Here is a 19,262-nt window from a genome sequence, read left to right as displayed (position 1 = left end):
CAATCAGATTCAAATATGACTTCAACGAGGTATTCTCGAATACCATCTTAATTGATTCGACCTGATGCTCAGATCAACTTGTTTTTAACATGCATGGGAATGATATGTTAAGTTGCTGGTTGTGATTGAACAATGTTTGATCATAGCATTTGAAGTGGAATTCAAATGATTTTCAAATTCCAACTCCAAAGCATTTATTTAATTTAACCTATTCATTGTTCTACATGTTTGGTCTAGTAACATTTTCAAACATATTTGAACATGACATATTCAGATTCTTGGATTTTTTTGATACTTTTTCATATATAAATTATTTTCATTGGAGTTACAGATTAATTTCTATGATTTTTAGAAGTTTTGGGCATTTTATGGAATTCTTTTTAAACAGAAAAGCTACTTATTGCGTCAGCATGGCATCAGCAGGTCCAACTGGCCGCTGAAAGTCAAACCTGACCAGTGGTGACTCTGGTCAGTTTTAGATTAGTTTTAAACTTAGTTAGCTAATTAACAGAACTGGAGCCACATGTCAGTGACTTATTAGTTTAATTAATTTTATTTTTGTTAACCCAAAACATCCTGAGGCTGGCCCCACGCGTCAGTGGCTCACACCAGCTGAGATCCACCGGCGGCGAGGTCGTCCTCGTTGGCGGTGAGCCTCCGGCGACACCAAAGACGGCGGAGGGCGTCGGAAACGCGTCTCCAACGACCAAACACACGGCGGAGGCCACAGGGATAACGGCCACTCGACGGCGCGCAGGATGGAGAAACCCCAGGGGCTGGGGTGGCCGGAATCGACGCCGGCGACGAGCTCGGCAGCGACCGAAGCTCGGCCATCGTCGAGGTCATCGAAAACAAGGTCAAACCGCGCGGGGCTGGGCTCCTAAACAATCTACGCAATGAGCTGAAGCTGGTCCAAGCCTCAGATGGACCAACCGGTCACCATAAGGTCACCAGCGATGAGCTACAGCGGCGGTCCTCGTCGGGCTCCGGTGGAACTAGGCCTAGAGGAAGAGATCGAAGGGGAAAGCTTGCTAGGCTCACGGGGAGTGCAGTGGAAGGCTTAGACGGCTCGGGGAGGCGCTGTGGGCGACGAATCGAACAAAGCTCGCCGACGGACAAAGCTTGAAGACAACGGTGCCGTGGGCGTTGCAGGGCTCGGGGAATCTTCTGCTTCTGCAGGGATGAACAGCTCGTCGAGGCGGAGCGAATGGAGCACTAGGGGGGAAGATCCTGTGGCTAGAGGCACGAGCAGCTCCAGCTCGAGCTCCTGTCAATGGCGGCAGAGGGTAACAGGGCAACCGAGAGGAGAGGGAGGAATGCATCGCGGGAATGGATAGGGTCGTGCTCGGGGAGGTTATCCCCGCGCGTGCCAGCGTGAAGCGGCGGCCACGCAGGCAGGGAGCTGTGTGGAGACGCCGGGCGTCGCGGCGGCCACCTCCTGCTCCTACTGGCGAGGAGGAAGACGACAGGGGAGCTGGGCGTGGGCTGAGGTGAGCGACAGGTAAGCTCCTTTTCCTTTTTTCTGTTTTGTTTTCTGATTTACTAACTATTTTGGTTTGCTATTTATTTCAGCTCCAAAATAGTTTATAAAAATATTTTGAACACACCAGAGTATTAGTTGGAATATATCCAACCATTCCTGAAGTTTTCAACATTTTTGAAAACTTAAAGTTTTTGAATTCAAATTTAAACTTGAATCCAGTAGCTTTTTGCATTTAAATAAAATCCCAAATGTGTTATGAAAATTGTTTTCTTCACCGCTTACTTGCTTCCATGAATTATCAGAAAAGTTGAACTTTTCTTGAGGCCATTTTGGGTTCATTGATTTGAACAAGTTTAGAATTTCTTTGAATTTGAGAAGTGGCTAGGGTTTTTTAGTTTTGCTTCACCACTTGCTTTGATCTTGTTGCAATTTTCTTGGATGCAATGCAAAGAAGATATGAGCACAATGCTATACTTGATTAGGGTTCCAGGGATGTGACAGCTCCGGAGGTTGGTGGTGATCTATCTCAGCAGGGCTCTGCCCGAGCTCCGCAGAAATACGATCTAGAGGAAAAACCGTGAAGGTATGTGGTCGGGCTGCCGTGTCAAAGTTGTCTCAAATCAGCCCTAATACCTCAGTATATATAGGTGGGAGGGGGAGGGCCTTGCCTTGAGTCTCAAGAGAGCCCTAAGGGGTCGGCCGAAGCAAGGGGGGAGTCCTCCCCTTCCAATCCTAGTCCAACGAGGATTGGAAGGTGGAGTCTTTCTCCACTTTCCCACTTCCCCTTTTTTTCTCTTTTTCCTTTGACTCCTGCGCTTAGGGCCTCTTGGGCTGTCCCACCAGCCCACTAAGGGCTGTGCAGCACCCCTAAGGCCTATGGGCTTCCCCCGGGTGGGCTGGCCCCCCGGTGAACATCCGGAACCCATTCGTCAATCCCAGTACATTCCCGATAATGCCCGAAAACTTTCCGGTAATCAAATAAGACAAACCTATATATCAATCTTCATCTCCGGACCATTCTGGAAACCCTCGTGACGTCCGTGATCTGATGCGGGACTCCGAACAACATTTGGTAACCAACCATATAACTCAAATACGCATAAAACATCGCCGAACCTTAAGTGTGCAGACCCTACGGGTTCGAGAACTATGTAGACATGACCCGAGGGACTCCTCAGTCAATATCCAACAGCGGGACCTGGATGCCCATATTGGATCCTACATATTCTACGAAGATCTTATCGATTGAACCTCAGTGCCAAGGATTCATATAATCTCGTATGTCATTCCCTTTGTCCTTTGGTATGTTACTTGCCCGAGATTCGATCGTCAGTATCCGCATACCTATTTCAATCTCGTTTACCGGCAAGTCTCTTTACTTGTTTCGTAATACAAGATCCCGTGACTTACACTAACTCACATTGCTTGCAAGGCTTGTGTGTCATGTTGTATTACCGAGTGGGCCCTGAGATACCTCTCCGTCACATGGAGTGACAAATCCCAGTCTTGATCCATACTAACTCAACGGACACCTTCGGAGATACCTATAGAGCATCTTTATAGTCACCCAGTTACGTTGTAAAGTTTGATACACACAAGGCACTCCTCCGGTGCCAGTCAGTTATATGATCTCATGGTCATAGGAATAAATACTTGACACACAGAAATCAGGAGCAACAAAATGACACAATCAACATGCTACATTCATTAGTTTGGGTCTAGTCTATCACATGATTCATCCAATGATGTGATCCAGTTATCCAGCAACAACACCTTGTACATAGTCATAAGGCCTTGACTATCCTTGATCAACTGGCTAGCCAACTAGAGGCTTACTAGGGACGGTGTTTTGTGTATGTATCCACACATGTATCTAAGTCTTCATTCAACACAATTATAGCATGGATAATAACGATTATCTTGATACTGGAATTATAATAACAACTTATTTATCATTGCCTCTAGGGCATAATTCCAACAATGAGTCCCCTTCGATGAGAGGAGTGTTGGTGATGACGATGGCGATGATTTCCCCCTCCGGGAGGGAAGTTTCCTCGGCAGGATCGTCCTGTCGGAGCTCTACATTGGTTCTGCTCAAGTTCCGCCTCGTGGCGGCGGCGAATCCACGAAAAAGCTCCTCCTTGATTTTTTCTGGACGAAACCCTTCATATAGCAGAAGAGGGGGCCAGTGGGCCAGCAGGCTGCCCACAAGCCCTCATGGCGCGGTCAGGGGGGTGGCCGCGCCAAGCAGGCTTGTGGCCACCTGTTGGCGCCCCTCTGGCGCTTCTTCAGCCCAGTATTTTTTATAAATCCGGAAAAAAAATCCTCGTTGATTTTTACGACGTTTGGAGTTGCGCGGAATAGGTATCTCAACATTGCTCCTTTTTTAGGCCAGAATTCCAGCTGCCGGCATTCTCCCTCTTCATGTAAACCTTGCAGAATAAGATAGAAAAGGTATAAGAACTGTACCGTGAAGTGAAATAACAGCCCAAGAAGCGATAAATATCAACATGAAAACATGATGCAAAATGGACGTATCAAGCACCAAACTCGAAACTCACATATTCACCCCCACGATCAGACCGTAGGAACTTGATCTTCTTGTTACGATGATTTTCAACTTCACTCTAACATTGCTTTGTCACAACCCTAGCATAGCTTTGTTTGCCAGGCATTCATGCATGCATTCAAATAGCATTGAATCTGAAAATGGGAAGTGATCAAGCCAAAATGAATTGAAATTTGACAAAAGGGCAATAAAATTATTACCTTAAAATGGACCAGGAAAATGTTCCAAATAATTGGGAAAATAGTGAGAGGGAATAAATTTGTCAAACCAAAATTTTAAGTCACGGGAACATTTTGGAATGAATTTTTGATTTGATCAAATAACTATTTGGAATGGAGTTATTTTGTTTTCTTTTAAAATAAAAGTTTCAAAAATGTTGGAATGGAGTTATTTTAGGGTTTTATAAAATATTTAAACATTTTATTTAAAAACCTAAACCTAAATGCCAGAAAGAAATAAAACAGAAAAAAAAGAAAAGAGAGAGAAAGACTTTACCTTGCGCTCACCTCCTGGCCCAGCCCACCAGGGAGGGGGGGTTCCCTGTCGTCTTCCTCCTGCCAGAAGGCAGGGGAGAAGTTGAGCACGGCGGCAGCCCCAGGAGCCACGTCCTGCTTGCCGTGTCGCCTTCCCCTTGCTCTCTCTTGCCAGCGCGACGTCGAGCCCTCCTTATCTCCTCCCCGTTCCATTCCCCTCCTCTCTTCCTCTCTCTCTCTTGCTCTCTCCCCCCCCCATGGCCGAGCACTGCTTGTCGCTGCCGATCATCGTAGCCATGGCCACCGGCCCCTTCTAGCCCAGCTGATGTGTCCCAAAGCTCCGCCGTGCTCATCCCCATCTCCTGGAAGAAGGAATCAAGCCCGGAGGCCCCCTGTCGTCGCCTCGCCGCCATCTTTTCCACCTCCGGCCGCATGACCTCTTCCGTCGATTCGCAGCATATGAAGCACCTCCGAGCTTGCCGTCGACGCCATAAGACTTGCGGTGAGCTCCGGATCCATGTCCCCCTTGCCTCGCTGTCGTTCCCCTCTCCTAGCATCCTGTGCCATCGGAGTCCGAAGACCGTTGTCGCCGGTCATGGCGCCGCCGTGGCTAGAGCCACCTAGGGCCGCAGCCGAGCACCTCTCCGCTCTCACCGCGCTCGCAGGAAGCTGTAGCCGTCTCCAACTCCTTCTTCCGTGCCCCGTAGCCCATTCCCCACCGTGGCCAAACTCCGACAACCGCTCCGCTTGTCGCCGCCGTTGCTCTAGTCCATCTCAGTGCCCTAGATCGGCAGGAATGGATGCGGGCGAGTCCCAGCTCCATGTAGGTGGCCTCCGCCACTCGGTTGGTCACTGGAGGGTGATTTCCGATCACCTCCGCCGTCTCGGATCTCGCCGGCGTCGAGCCGCCGGTGGGTCTGACCCTGTCGACCAGGGGTTTGACCTCCCAGGGTCACAGACAGGTGGGGCCTAGCCCCTGTTAAGCTTTAGATAATCAAAAAAATTAATTAATCAGATTAACTAACTTAATGACTCACTGACACTGGGCCCTATGGCTCTAAAATAAGAATTAAGATTAACCTAACCCTGTTAATTTAACTCTGTCACTCACGTGTGGACCCCACAAGTCAGGTTTGACTCTGACCTGGGTCAGGTGACCTGATGACGCACTGCTGACGCAATAATTGGTTTTCTAATATAAAATAATTCCAGAAAATGCCTAAAACTTCTAAAAATCATAGAAAATAATCTGTAAGTCCAATGAAAATAATTTATATATGAAAAATGATCAAAAAATCCAAAGAATCTGATTATGGCATTTACTAATGGTTTAAGAAAGTTAACAACACCAAATAGGCAAAATGATGAATAGGGTAAATTTAATAAATAGTTTGGAGTTGGAATTTGATTCCTATTTGAATTCCACTTCAATTACTATGTTCAAACATTGAGCTCGGAAAACCAGTACCTCAATTGCCATCTTCATGCATGATAAAACAAGTTTACCTGAGCATCAGGTCGAATCAATTAAAAGGGTATCCGGAAAATACCTTGCTTGAAGTGATATTTGAATCCTGATTCAAATCCAGCTTCAACCTAAGAAATGGTAGCTATATTGGCCCTGCCACATTTCATCTCCATTTCTTGATCATGCATCATAGTGTTGCATTTCTGTGAAGTAATTGTTGTTCCTTTCTTGTTTGCCGGTGTTGTTCCCTCCCGGTAGACGATGGTTCCGACGATGTGATCGTTGACATTGATGAAGACTCATTGCTATCTTCAGACGTGTCAGGCAAGCAAACCCCCTTGAGCATATTGATATAACCCACTCTCTCGCACCTGCTCTCTTTTATTGCATTAGGACAAACACGATCCAACTGTTACATGTTATCGGTAGTTGAACCCATTCCTCAGCATGACCTGATTTTGCCACAGTAAATAGTTGAAACCACTTAGCATGAGTAGCAACTGCTTGAGCCTTGTTGTGCTTACTCATTAATGCTTGCTTACAATGCCTGCTATGCTTAGAGTAGTGTCGGGTATGATCCATATGGATGATGAATCGGAATGGTTGTGTTCATGTCCTACAGTGTGAGAGTAAAAGTGTGAATTCAATTTGGTAAAGGTAGCGATGAGAGGCCATGTAGGAGTACATGGTGGGTTGTCTCATTGGGACCGTCCTTAAGAACTGAGTTATGTGTGTGTTATCCAAGACAAGATACTACCATGTATTGGGCCCTAGAATATGACCCCACTCGGCTTATTAATTGCCTAGATCTCTGTCTAAGAGTTGCAATTAGTTTCTGGTCTTTGTAGGAAAAGTGTTGGTGGCCGTGTTTAGCTCTGCCCAACGGGGTAGGCTTCTCTGCGGTAGATACACGGTGGCACGGTGTACCAAGTGGTACCCGGATGGTGGGCTTGGGAACCCTGCGCACATCGTTTGGGGCCGTAGAGGAAACCTCGGCCGGACTTCCTTGCGGGTTCAGTCTCAAATAGGCGATAAACCTGGACTAGGGTCTTGTGTGGTTAACGGTCGTGGCCAACACCCACGCCAGTGCTTCCGCTTGAAGGTTGCCGAGATGCATGACGTGCATATGGTGCTAAGTGGTGGGAGCATGTGTGAAGAAGTATACCCCTGCACGGTGAATCAATTTGTTCGAATAGCCGCGTCCTTGGATATGGACTACTTGGAAGCACTAGTAAGCATGCACGTGCAACGCACGTCTAATCAAAAATTGGATTCATATGGTATCATATAGAAAAATAATTTCTGATTTTTTCAGACGGGTACAAAATGTTATTATGTCATTCAAATAGTATTTTCAAAATTGTGGCATATTTATGATCCAACACGCGTTTCATAATCTATAGTAAAACATATTTGAGTTTTTTTATTGAGCCATTTATCGGTGTCTTATATAAAACAATATGAGAACGTGCGTAACATATGATCCAGAAACATGTCTCCGCACAAAATTCACGATCACATAATAATTGTATTATAATTCTTACAGAAATATATTTTAAAAACCAGGACTAAGCACATCTTGATGGTCCATCTTTTGAAGCAATGAAAGTCCATCTATAGATGCGATCTACGATGCTTCCTTCAATGTATGGGATATTGTTTTGAGATTCATTTTCTTCATACTTTAAAATATGCACCAAAAATCGCTTCCTCAGTTCAAAACAATCCTACATATGCATTAGACAACATTGTTATAACAAGTTTGTATGTGCAATGTGTATACAAATAAGCATGGTGTAAATACTCACCTCGGGTATAGGAAAATATAGCTTTCCATCGCACAATGAGTGCATGTAGTTAAAAACCAAATACCCCGACAAGGCACTGCATGTATGAAATAAACACATAATGTGTGTTGAATGAATGAATTATTTAATATTTAATGCATTGAAAAGATTCATACCAGTGTGAGTTTGTTGGAACAACCGGAACTATACATTCCCATTTAGAGATATCGTCCTTGAATGCAGGGTTTGCAACTTGGAGTGCGAGGTTTAGGTTACTGACCACGGTTTTAAGTATATTCTTCCCCAAAGTAGGTACTCATATCGGATCAAAAATTGAGATAATTTTTTTCTCTTGATCAAAGACAAACAATAGAAACAGCCCAAAAATGTCCCAAGGCAATAAAATCTGCAATGATGCATGCATTTATAAATACATGAAATATTAATTAAAACCAAATAAACCACTGTTATAAACGAAAAATTAAAATCTTACCATATCACACTGTGAGATATGATACTCATTGCTGTCAGGCCAGCTATGAAAGAATTGTTTAAACGTAGCATTGTCCATATTTTCATGATGACTTGGGTCTCGTGCATATTGGAACATGGACTAAAATAAAAATAAGAAAACAATAGTGCTATGAGAAAAAAATATGTAAAACGCAATTATAGTAACTTACACAAAAGTTTAGATCCATGTAGTGAGATGGAATGTCTCTAAGAAGCTGGACTTCGTGCCGCGCTAGTATCTGCACAGCCATGTTAAAGCAATCAATATCCATATATTCATCATTGTTTAATATGTTTTTTATTTGTCTCAACTTTAAGCTGATAGGGTAAGGATCAGAGCTTTTCACCCATTCGCTTCTGTAAAATCAAAATTTCGTCAATTATAATGACATGAGAGTAATTTATTAGAATACAAAATGAAATAAAAGAACATGGCTTACTCTAGTAAAGCGTCATCATCAACCATACTGATGAACAAGCACAGTTCGTCTATTAAGTCATCGTTTGTTGGGTTGACACACGGTGAAAGGATATATGACTGTGAGATGAGCTCAACATCTAATGATGTATTCGATGTTTTGAGATTATGAGGGGGTCTATCCAGAATCATACAATCCTTGGGATCTATATTGGTTTTTTCATCTTCCATGTCTCGATTTCTTATATTATCATCATTCAATTCCGAGTCCACTAAAATGACAGCTAGTTTTGTTCTAAAATCTGCCATATGATCCTACTAAAGTAGAAATAAGAGTTAGATAATGATACAACATAGAATAAGTATTACATAAAAATGATGCTATTAAAGTAGAAATAAGAGTTAAATAATGATACAACATAGAATAAGTATTACATAAAAATTACCTGCGTAGGAGTGTCACACAAATCATTTCCAGTGAAGTACTCCATAAAATTTATCATCCACAGACCACAAGATGACCTATATATGATTATAGAAATTAAATATATCCAATACATTTTTATCAATTTTATAAATGTTTTATATAAAAATGATTTTATAGAAATTAAATTAAATTAAATTATATATATTTGATAGCTGCGGTGATAAAAAAACCTCACCCATGCAAGTGAATCGGACATGCCTACACAAAATAACCGAGTTGCTAAAAAAATGTTTTTATAGGAGATAAACGCTACCCACTCACAGCATCACCCACTCCCCAACTCGGTTATAGAAAAAAAACTCACAATCTCACCCACTCCCTCCTCTCCCCACCCCATCCCTATCCACAAGTCCACGGCGACTGCTCTCTGGTGGCCTCCCCTCCCCTTCATCTCCATCGCCGGCAGCGCCTCCCCTTCATCATCAGCGCCCGCGAGGGCCCCGCCCTGTTCTCTACTCTGCCCCGCCCTTCTTCGTATGCGCCGACGCCGGGGCCCTCCCTCCTCCTTGCGACGCGGGGTGGTCGAGCTCGGCATGGTCGCCGGCTACACCGAGCCTTCCGTCCTCCTTCGGACGCGGGGGTTCGCGAGCTAGCCCTATGCTCTACCACGCCCCGCCCCTTCTTCGTCTACGCCGGTGCCGGGGCCCTCCTTCTTCCATGCGACGCGGGGAGGTCGAGCTCGGCATGGTCGCTGCGGAGGCTGGCGACAGCCACAAGGAGGCTGCGGCGGTCCGGCCAAAGCGCGCCAAGGGGGCGCCCAAGCCCAAGCCCGAGTCTTGATCCGTTCTAGGAATCCCGTCGTCAGGAATCACCGTCGCCAGGAATCCCGTCGCCGGCAGGTTACTCCACCCAGGGCAAGAAAGACCTGCAACCCTCCGTCGAGGGCAAGATCTCGTTGGGGCGCGCCGCTGCCGTCATCGTCAACCGCAGCCCCCGCGCTAAGCCCTCCCTTCTCCCCTGTCCGGTTTTGCGGCCGCCTTGGCGCCGCCGCCGAGCACCCACACGTACGCTCTCTCCTCCTTTCCTTTCCCGCATTTCGCATGCGCCTCTCCTTCTACTTTTCTTCCTAGATGGGCGGTGGTTTGATTCGATTTGGTGCTTGGCTAGGTCACGCTGTAGGAGTGGTGGCCGGTGAGGCTGAAAGGGGAAGAGCGGAAGCTCGCTGTTTCCGGCTTCACTGAAAAGTATGCGTCTCTGCGATCCAAATTTGGTGGACCAGTTCTACGATTCCAGTCAAGTAGAACCCATTCTGACTAACCTTGCTTCTGTCAAGAATGACCTATTCACTTCTGCACCCATAGCACAGCGTTATGAGTCTCTCACGCTCCAAGATGAAGATGGGGTTGTGGTGCTCCTTCATGGTTAATTTAGCTTATTGTGAATGCGTGAGAATGGGTTTTCTGCGCAGGCATGAACTTTTTTCTTGATGTTTCTTCTTCTGTCATTTCTGTTCATAATGGATGATGGAAAATCAGCCCATATTCAAGCAAAAGCGTATTCATGTGCAGAAAGATCATTTAGTTTTTCTATAACCTGAGGCGACAAAGGATGACATTCTTACAACATATGTCTTAATATTAATGGTTCAGATATGCTGAAGGAGAAGGAGGTACCGAAAGGGGATGGGGGCAACAAGTTTGGTTCGAAAGAGGTATACCCATCTGTCTGCAGACTTCTCTTAATACATTCTTCCCTTGGCCATGTTGTAATGTTTACGTCTTTCCACTTATCAAATTTTAGTTCCATGTGAAGTGATGCATATTGGAATACATTTTCCAGTCCTTCGAGCTGTTGCATGAATAAATGACAACGCATTAGCATCACAACCGAAGAATAACATAAATCGTCTTATCAAAAGATGGTACAGTGGAACTAATAACTAACCATAGCGATGAGGTCTTTGCGGTTCATTCGTGGGCCTAGGGAGTCGAGCACCTGGATACGTCGCACCCCGGTATTTATAACTGCTAGGTACCAATGAAAGTCTTTAATGTTTACTGGAACATATATCTGAAAATAGAGTTTTTGTTAGTTTAGGTCCCATCTGTACAAACATTCATCCATGATTGAATTCATAGTAATATGTAAGGAACTGGGACTCACCATATCATGTTACAAATAAGTTATAGCTCTGTCTAACACCCATCTTGGTGCGTCATCACGTATAAACTTAAATTCCTTTATCAACTTAGAGATGCATGCATTCTCTAAGAACACACTTCCACCTGTCCTCATCTTTAGATGCTCTTTAGCACTTATGCAATGTATGTATGCATCTATGATCTGCAATATGAAGTGCACACCTTGGTTATAGGACATAATAGAAACTCATGTTCGAATAGCATCGTCTCGTCATAAAGCTACATATACTTACTTCGTCGCCCAGAAATTCTACGGGGATTAAAAGACGTTCCAAGTGTCTTCTTTGGAGATTTGAGTCGTCAATGCTCACTAAATTTCTTTTATCATTTGGTTCAGACATGATATTTTCAATCACAGACCAACCATCGTCGGTGCAGGCATAATCTATCATGATGCAAGTAATAACATTTATTAATAACGAAGAAAACAAATGTAGCAAAACCAGGGAATAGAAATATTAGTCCGTGCCTTTTGGAGCCACCACGTAGTCTTGTGCCTTCTTAGGTTTGTTATGCAGTCGGATAGGCTTCCCTGTCTGCGCAGGCATTGCCAGCTTGTCCCCTATAATTTCTGCCCCTTCCCTGCCGGATTTTTGTTCTAATTCTTCATCCCCACCTGCCTCTGTCACTTCTGAGACTTCGCAATCAGTGGATTGCGTGCTCGTCATGTTCTCCACTTCATCGTTCTCATATATTCCATTTGATTCTCCCAGCTTGTCCCATAATATAGTTTCTGCCCCTTCGGTGACGAATGTTTGTGCTAATTCCTTGTTCTGAGCTGGTTGCATCTCTTCACTTGTACCAGCAAAGTTTAATTCCTGAGAGCAACATTACAAAGAATAATTCGTATGCAGGACCTAAAATAATTAGAAATAAAACAATTTGGGACATAGTTGAAAAGAAAAGATGCGTCTGTCACCTCGGAATCAGTGGACTGCATGCTATTTTTTTCTCCACTTCATCTGTGTCGGCTATTCCATTAGATTCTGCCAGCCTGTCCCCTATAGTTTTTGTCCCTTTGGTGTCATCATCTTGAGCTAATTCATCATCTTGAGCTGGCTGCAGTTGTTCACTTGTTTCCTGGAAGGCTAATTCCTCGTTCCGAGTTGGCTGCATCTCTTGACTTGTTTCGTTGAAGTTTAATTCCTGAGAGCAACATTACAAAGAATAATTTGTATGTAGGATACAATATAATTAGAATTAAAACAATTTAGGACTTAGTTGGAAAAGAAAAGATGCGTCTGTCACCTCGGAATCAGTGGACTGCATGCTATTTGTTTTCTCCACTTCATCTGTGTTGGCTATTCCATTAGATTCTGCCAGCCTTTCCCCTATAGTTTTTGTCCCTTTGGTGTCATCATCTTGAGCTGGCTGCAGTCGTTCACTTGTTTCATGGAAGGCTAATTCCTCGTTCCAAGTTGGCTGCATCTCTTCACTTGTTTCGTTAAAGTTTAATTCCTGAGAGCAACATTACAAAGAATAATTTGTATGCAGGATATAATATAATTAGAATTAAAACAATTTAGTACTTAGTTGGAAAAGAAAAGATGCGTCTGTCACCTCGGAATTAGTGGGCTGTGTTCTCTCCTTTTTCTCCACTTCATCTTTGTCGGCTATTCCATTAGATTCTGCGTCCTTGGCTCCCTTGCCGATGCTTTCTTGAAAACCCAAGCTTATCTTCTTATGTTCGTCCTTGCCTTCTAGATCTGGAATCGTGAATAGTATGTAACTACATAGAGACATCATTATCACGATGATAGCATATTGAACCGCAGAGGCCACCGAGGATTGTGCCTGATACATGTAGGACGATGGTTCACCACAGACAGATGTATACAGCAAGCTGGAGGCCGATGCGGTGGAGGGGTGTGCGGATGTGGCGGCGAGATCGGGAGAGAGGATGAAGGAGAGGTGGAAGAAAACCCTAGGGTGGAAAAACTGTTGCTTATTAGGCTCCTGATCGAGAGATCGTTAGTTATAGGTACGGTCCCTCCCGGAAATCATGGGAAGGACTTTCGTAACGTGAGGATGAAAGGGAATCATGATCTTTATCTCAGGCCCCACGCTTCTATTTTTATTTATCTCAGACCCCCATCCTTTTTTTATACCCCACGCACCCAAAATTAATGGAGTTATTTTCGTAATACATTCTATATAGTAATACTGGGTTTTGCACAGCTTGGACAAGTAGATCTGATGGTGCTTTTTGCACAGCTTGGCTTTTAGTTGTTGCTGCACCTTTCGTGGTTGTCCGGATGCTTGAATAATGTAGTCTGGAGTTCCTAAATACATATTCATGCCTTAATTTCATGGAGTTCTGGTCCTCTGTTTCTTTTTGGAAACAAATAGCTCGAGTCTTAGTTTCTTCATATCTGGTATCGAGATAAAATATTTGGTTGTATACTATTATAACCAATATATTTGTTCTGTAAGCCATGCTCAGTTGCTCACCTGTTTGCGTCTCAAAAAGAATTTTCTATAAATACTTGTGCATTCATAAGATGTGTCTATACTATATACTTAATTATTTCACTGGTTAGTTAGCTCTTCTGTTAAATTCTGGTGGTGGCCCCACCGTTTGGCTCTTCTTTTGGATTTTGATCCCACTGATTGGCTATTGTTTTTCTTGGCTCGTCGTTGTTGCTTTCAGTGCCCTATCCCTGCGTATGAGCTCGCCGCCGCCATCCGGCTGAGGCAGCTCTGCCGCGCGGCCGACGCCGACCTCTCCGTCTGTGTCCTCGAGAAGGGAGCCGAAGTCGGTGCGCGGCCTTGCACACAGAATCCTGTTTTCGCCGCTGTGTTGTAGACTTGTAGTACTACCACAACACTTGCGACGGCATTGATCGCCCTCTTAGTAATTTGGGCCTTTGTTTTTGTTTGCTCTGCAGGTGCTCGTGTACTGTCAGGGAATGTGTTCGAGCCCCGTGCGTTGGATGAGCTCATCCCGGAGTGGAGGCAAGAGGATGTATGCCCTTCTGTACTCTGCATTCGATATGTTAGGTGTTTTTGTGGCTAACTCTGATTTTCTAGTGCAATAATGCTTGCTTGTTGTTGATTTACTGAACACATGCCTTTGATTCAGCCACCTCCTTCGACATAGGCATAGTGTTGTCTGTATGACTTTAATGTTGCCGACATGTCTTTTTTTATCCTTTTTCTTGTCATACTGTTGGTGTTTGGTTGTGTGCATCTTAGCTATATTTTGAGTAAATAAAAGCGCCCTTTATGAAAAAAAGGGGAGATTCAGCTGAACATACGAAATTAAAGATATTATTTTGTGGGAGGTTGTTGTGATATCTTCAAATAGAACAAATGCAAGTTTTGTGTTCCTAAAATCATTCTTGTTATGAGTGCTCTATGGAAAACTGAGAGTGGGATGTACCAAGTAACTTGGATACTCATTTTTATGTGACTGTGATATGTTCAACAGGCCCCAATCAGAGTCCATGTCTCATCTGACAAGTTCTGGATGTTAACAAAGAACAAGGCATCGACACTTCCATCTCCTTTTGATAACAAAGGGAACTATGTAATAAGGTGCTGATATTTTCTTTTTATTATTCGCTTGATGCTTGTATAGTTCTATATTCCTCTTATTTTAGAGAATCCGTGTGTGTTAACATACTTGCTTTTGTTCAGCTTGAGCCAATTGGTAAGATGGATGTCCGTAAAGGCTGAAGAATTAGGTGTTGAAGTGTATCCAGGGTTTGCTACGAGTGAGGTACCATTCTTTTTGACCCTTTTTCAGTTGAGGAACTCTTTCGTGGGAGGACTAATATTTGCCTCAATTCTGCTCTCACAGATCCTTTATGATGAAAATCAAATAGTCACAGGCGTTGCAACCAATGATGTTGGTATTGCTAAAGATGGTAGTAAACGGGAAACTTTTCAACCGGGTGTGGAACTAAGAGGCGAGTAACCTTCTTCACTTGGTGGTTCACATAAAAATACATGTTAATAATATGTTGCATATTTTCCTTCTGAATTGTTTTAGAGGTAGACAATACTTATTTCTTTGATTTGTTCTTTTCTCAAAGATTGATATACTTTCTTTGATTTGTTCTTTTCTCAAAGATTGATATATTTTTTTGCACTGTTTATCAGCTGATGGAGGTTATCTTCTCGCTGCTGAAGCATCTCTCTGTCACATTTCATTCTAATGTTTCTTTGATTTTGTGTCTACTAAAATCAAGGTGAGTTTCATACTCCTGTTTCTTATATTCCTGGTCATGTGTTAAATAAAAATTTGCATTGAGAAGTAATCATAACATATGTCCCAAATTTGTGTCTACTAAAATCAAGGTAATTCCAACCATCTTAAATCTGCAATATTTCATTATTTGTCACAGTGATCCCATCCAGCTTAAATTTTGCTCGTATAGGGATCTTCAGGTCTGCAATTGACCAAATAAATGGAAATTTGTATGTTCCCCAAATGATGATACAAGTAATCATAACATAAGGTGAGATGTGAACGCCTTTTCATTTTAGGACAGTTCATATGTGAACGCCTTTTCATTTTAGGACAGTTCCCCACCTGCACGGTGAGGCCCTCCAGTCTTGACCAGCCGAGAAACTAAAAATGTCCAAAAAATGCACTGCATGTTGTGTGAAAGAAAACCAGATCATAATAGTTATAGGTACAAAAGCAAAGGTGCAAACAAAACACGAAAGATTGCACATACATCACCCCTCTAAAACATCTTTGTAGACAATGTTTTTGGTGCTTGTCCCAGCTTTATCAATCTCCTTGTTAGGCTTGGCTAAAATCCGCGTCGTCTTTCTTGACACACCCCTTGACAATGCAACATATAGTTGGCCGTGTGAGAAAACAGGTTCCGGAAGGTAAATACCGACATTTGGAATGGTTTGACCCTATGCCTTGTTAATGGTCATCGCAAAACTCAGGCGGATGGGGAACTGTTTTCTCTTAAGCTTGAAGGGAAGTGAGGTGTCCTCCGAGGGCGACATAGGGATCCTAGGTATGAACACCCTCTTTCCAGCATGCTCCCCACCAACAATCTCTGCATCGATTGCATTATCCTGGAAGGCCCTGATCATAAGTCGTGTTCCATTACATAGCCCATTATGAGGGTCGAGGTTCCGTAGCAAGATGACCGGGCAGTTGATTTTTACCTTCAAGACATGCGGGGGCAACCCATTTGGTGTGATCGAGTTCAGAAAGTCAATCATGTAATTGTTCTGGAAATCATCCTCGATAGAGTCAAAGCTATGGTAAACCTTTTCTTCCCCCGGAAACCTCGAGATCATCTTGTCATTCAGGTCATCCACATGCTCGTTTTTTGTTGAGAGAATTGCACGTGTGCTCATTTACTCTCTCGATGTAGCATTGGTGTGCAGGGATGGGAAGACATCTTCAATAAGCTTGTTAACTTGTTTTTCATCCTCGGTATAAGTTATCACAATGTCTTCAGGGAGACACACATAGTCGTCACCAATTGTTTTTTCCGTTTCATTGCCTATCCTTAGGAGGTATTTAGAGAACCAAGGGTCTGTCTGTGCCCGCATATTGCGCGTGAGGCGTATCTTGCAGATCTTCTCCCACAGATAGGATCTCAACAATGTAGCATCAGTGATCTACGCTCTTGTCCCTCGGGTCACAACGGGGAGGACCTGCCTGAAATCCCCACCAAAGACGACAACCATTCCGTCAAACGGTAAAGAACATTCCATTATATCCTGTAGTGATCTATCGAGTGTCTCTACTGCTTGACGCTTTGTCATAGCAAATTCATCCCAAATTAGCAAGGAGGCCTGATTAAGCAACTCTGTCGTACCACTCTGCTTTGTGAAACTACACATGCTGTTGTGCGTGAGCTTGATTGGAATTTTGAATCTAGAGTGTGCAGTCCGGCCTCCAGGCATTATCGACGCTGCGATACCTGATGTAGCAGTTGCGATCGCTATTAGACCCATTGAACGGACCTTTGCAAGCAATGCCTTGTATAGGTAGTGTTGGAATTATGCCCTAGAGGCAATAATAAATATAGTTATTATTATAATTCATGTATCAAGATAATAGTTTATTATCCGTGCTATAATTGTATTGAATGAAGACTCATTTACATGTGTGGATACATAGACAAAACACCGTCCCTAGCATGCCACTAGTTGGCTAGCTAGTTGATCAATGATAGTCAGTGTCTTCTGATTATGAACAAGGTGTTGTTGCTTGATAACTGGATCACGTCATTGGGAGAATCACGTGATGGACTAGACCCAAACTAATAGACGTAGCATGTTGATCGTGTCATTTTGTTGCTACTGTTTTCTGCGTGTCAAGTATTTATTCCTATGACCATGAGATCATATAACTCACTGACACCGGAGGAATGCTTTGTGTGTATAAAACGTTGCAACGTAACTGGGTGACTATAAAGATGCTCTACAGGTATCTCCGAAGGTGTTAGTTGAGTTAGTATGGATCAAGACTGGGATTTGTCACTCCGTATGACGGAGAGGTATCTCGGGGCCCACTCGGTAATACAACATCACACACAAGCCTTGCAAGCAATGTGACTTAGTGTAAGTTGCGGGATCTTGTATTACGGAACGAGTAAAGAGACTTGCCGGTAAACGAGATTGAAATAGGTATGCGGATACTGACGATCGAATCTCGGGCAAGTAACATACCGAAGGACAAAGGGAATGACATACGGGACTATACGAATCCTTGGCACTGAGGTTCAAACGATAAGATCTTCGTAGAATATGTAGGATCCAATATGGGCATCCAGGTCCCGCTATTGGATATTGACCGAGGAGTCTCTCGGGTCATGTCTACATAGTTCTCGAACCCGCAGGGTCTGCACACTTAAGGTTCGACGTTGTTTTATGCGTATATGAGTTATATGGTTGGTTACCGAATGTTGTTCGGAGTCCCGGATGAGATCACGGACGTCACGAGGGTTTCCGGAATGGTCCGGAAACGAAGATTGATATATAGGATGACCTCATTTGATTACCGGAAGGTTTTCGGAGTTGCCGGGAATGTACCGGGAATGACGAATGGGTTCCGGGAGTTCACCGGGGGGGCAACCCACCCCGGGGAAGCCCATAGGCCTTGGGGGAGACACACCAGCCCTTAGTGGGCTGGTGGGACAGCCCACAAGTGCCCTATGCGCCAAGGAGAAGAAAATCAAGAGAGAAAAGAAAAAGAAAAAGGAGGAGGTGGGAAGGGAGGGGGACTCCCTCCCACCAAACCTAGTCCAACTCGGTTTGGGGGGGGAGAGTCCTCCCCCTTGGACTCGGCCGACCCCCTTGGGGCTCCTTGAGCCCCAAGGCAAGGCCCCCTCCCTCCCACCTATATATACGGAGGTTTTAGGGCTGATTTGAGACGACTTTTCCACGGCAGCCCGACCACATACCTCCACGGTTTTTCCTCTAGATCGCGTTTCTGCGGAGCTCGGGCGGAGCCCTGCTGAGACAAGGTCATCACCAACCTCCAGAGCGTTGTCACGCTGCCGGAGAACTCTTCTACCTCTCCGTCTCTCTTGCTGGATCAAGAAGGCCGAGATCATCGTCGAGCTGTACGTGTGCTGAACGCGGAGGTGCCGTCCGTTCGGTACTAGATCGTGGGACTGATCGCGGGATTGTTCGTGGGGCGGTACGGTCTACTACATCAACCGCGTTCTCTAACGCTTCTGCTGTACGGTCTACAAGGGTACGTAGATCACTCATCCCCTCTCGTAGATGGACATCACCATGATAGGTCTTCGTGCGCGTAGGAAAATTTTTGTTTCCCATGCGACGTTCCCCAACAGTGGCATCATGAGCTAGGTTCATGCGTAGATGTCTTCTCGAGTAGAACACAAAAGGTTTTGTGGGCGGTGATGTGCGTTTTGCTGCCCTCCTTAGTCTTTTCTTGATTCCGCGGTATTGTTGGATTGAAGCGGCTTGGAC

The 19,262-nt window shown here is 44.3% G+C and overlaps 1 protein-coding gene across 1 annotated transcript; it reads left to right on the top strand.

Annotated features, from left to right (window-relative positions):
- The first annotated feature begins 13,774 nt into the window (after nucleotides 1-13,774).
- Nucleotides 13,775-15,348, top strand: LOC123409144 (electron transfer flavoprotein-ubiquinone oxidoreductase, mitochondrial-like). The gene is made up of 6 exons (XM_045102122.1): nucleotides 13,775-13,792; nucleotides 13,990-14,098; nucleotides 14,228-14,304; nucleotides 14,770-14,876; nucleotides 14,979-15,060; nucleotides 15,167-15,348. The coding sequence occupies exons 1-6, from the start codon at nucleotides 13,775-13,777 to the stop codon at nucleotides 15,245-15,247; spliced, it is 474 nt and encodes a 157-aa protein (XP_044958057.1). The 3' UTR covers nucleotides 15,248-15,348.
- Nucleotides 15,349-19,262: the final 3,914 nt, after the last annotated feature.

The sequence above is a fragment of the Hordeum vulgare genome, chromosome 7H, assembly GCF_904849725.1.
Source record: "Hordeum vulgare subsp. vulgare chromosome 7H, MorexV3_pseudomolecules_assembly, whole genome shotgun sequence".
NCBI classification, from domain to species: domain Eukaryota; kingdom Viridiplantae; phylum Streptophyta; class Magnoliopsida; order Poales; family Poaceae; genus Hordeum; species Hordeum vulgare.
The sequence above is the reverse complement of the archived record's forward strand: the minus strand, read 5'-3'. Positions and strand labels throughout refer to the sequence as shown.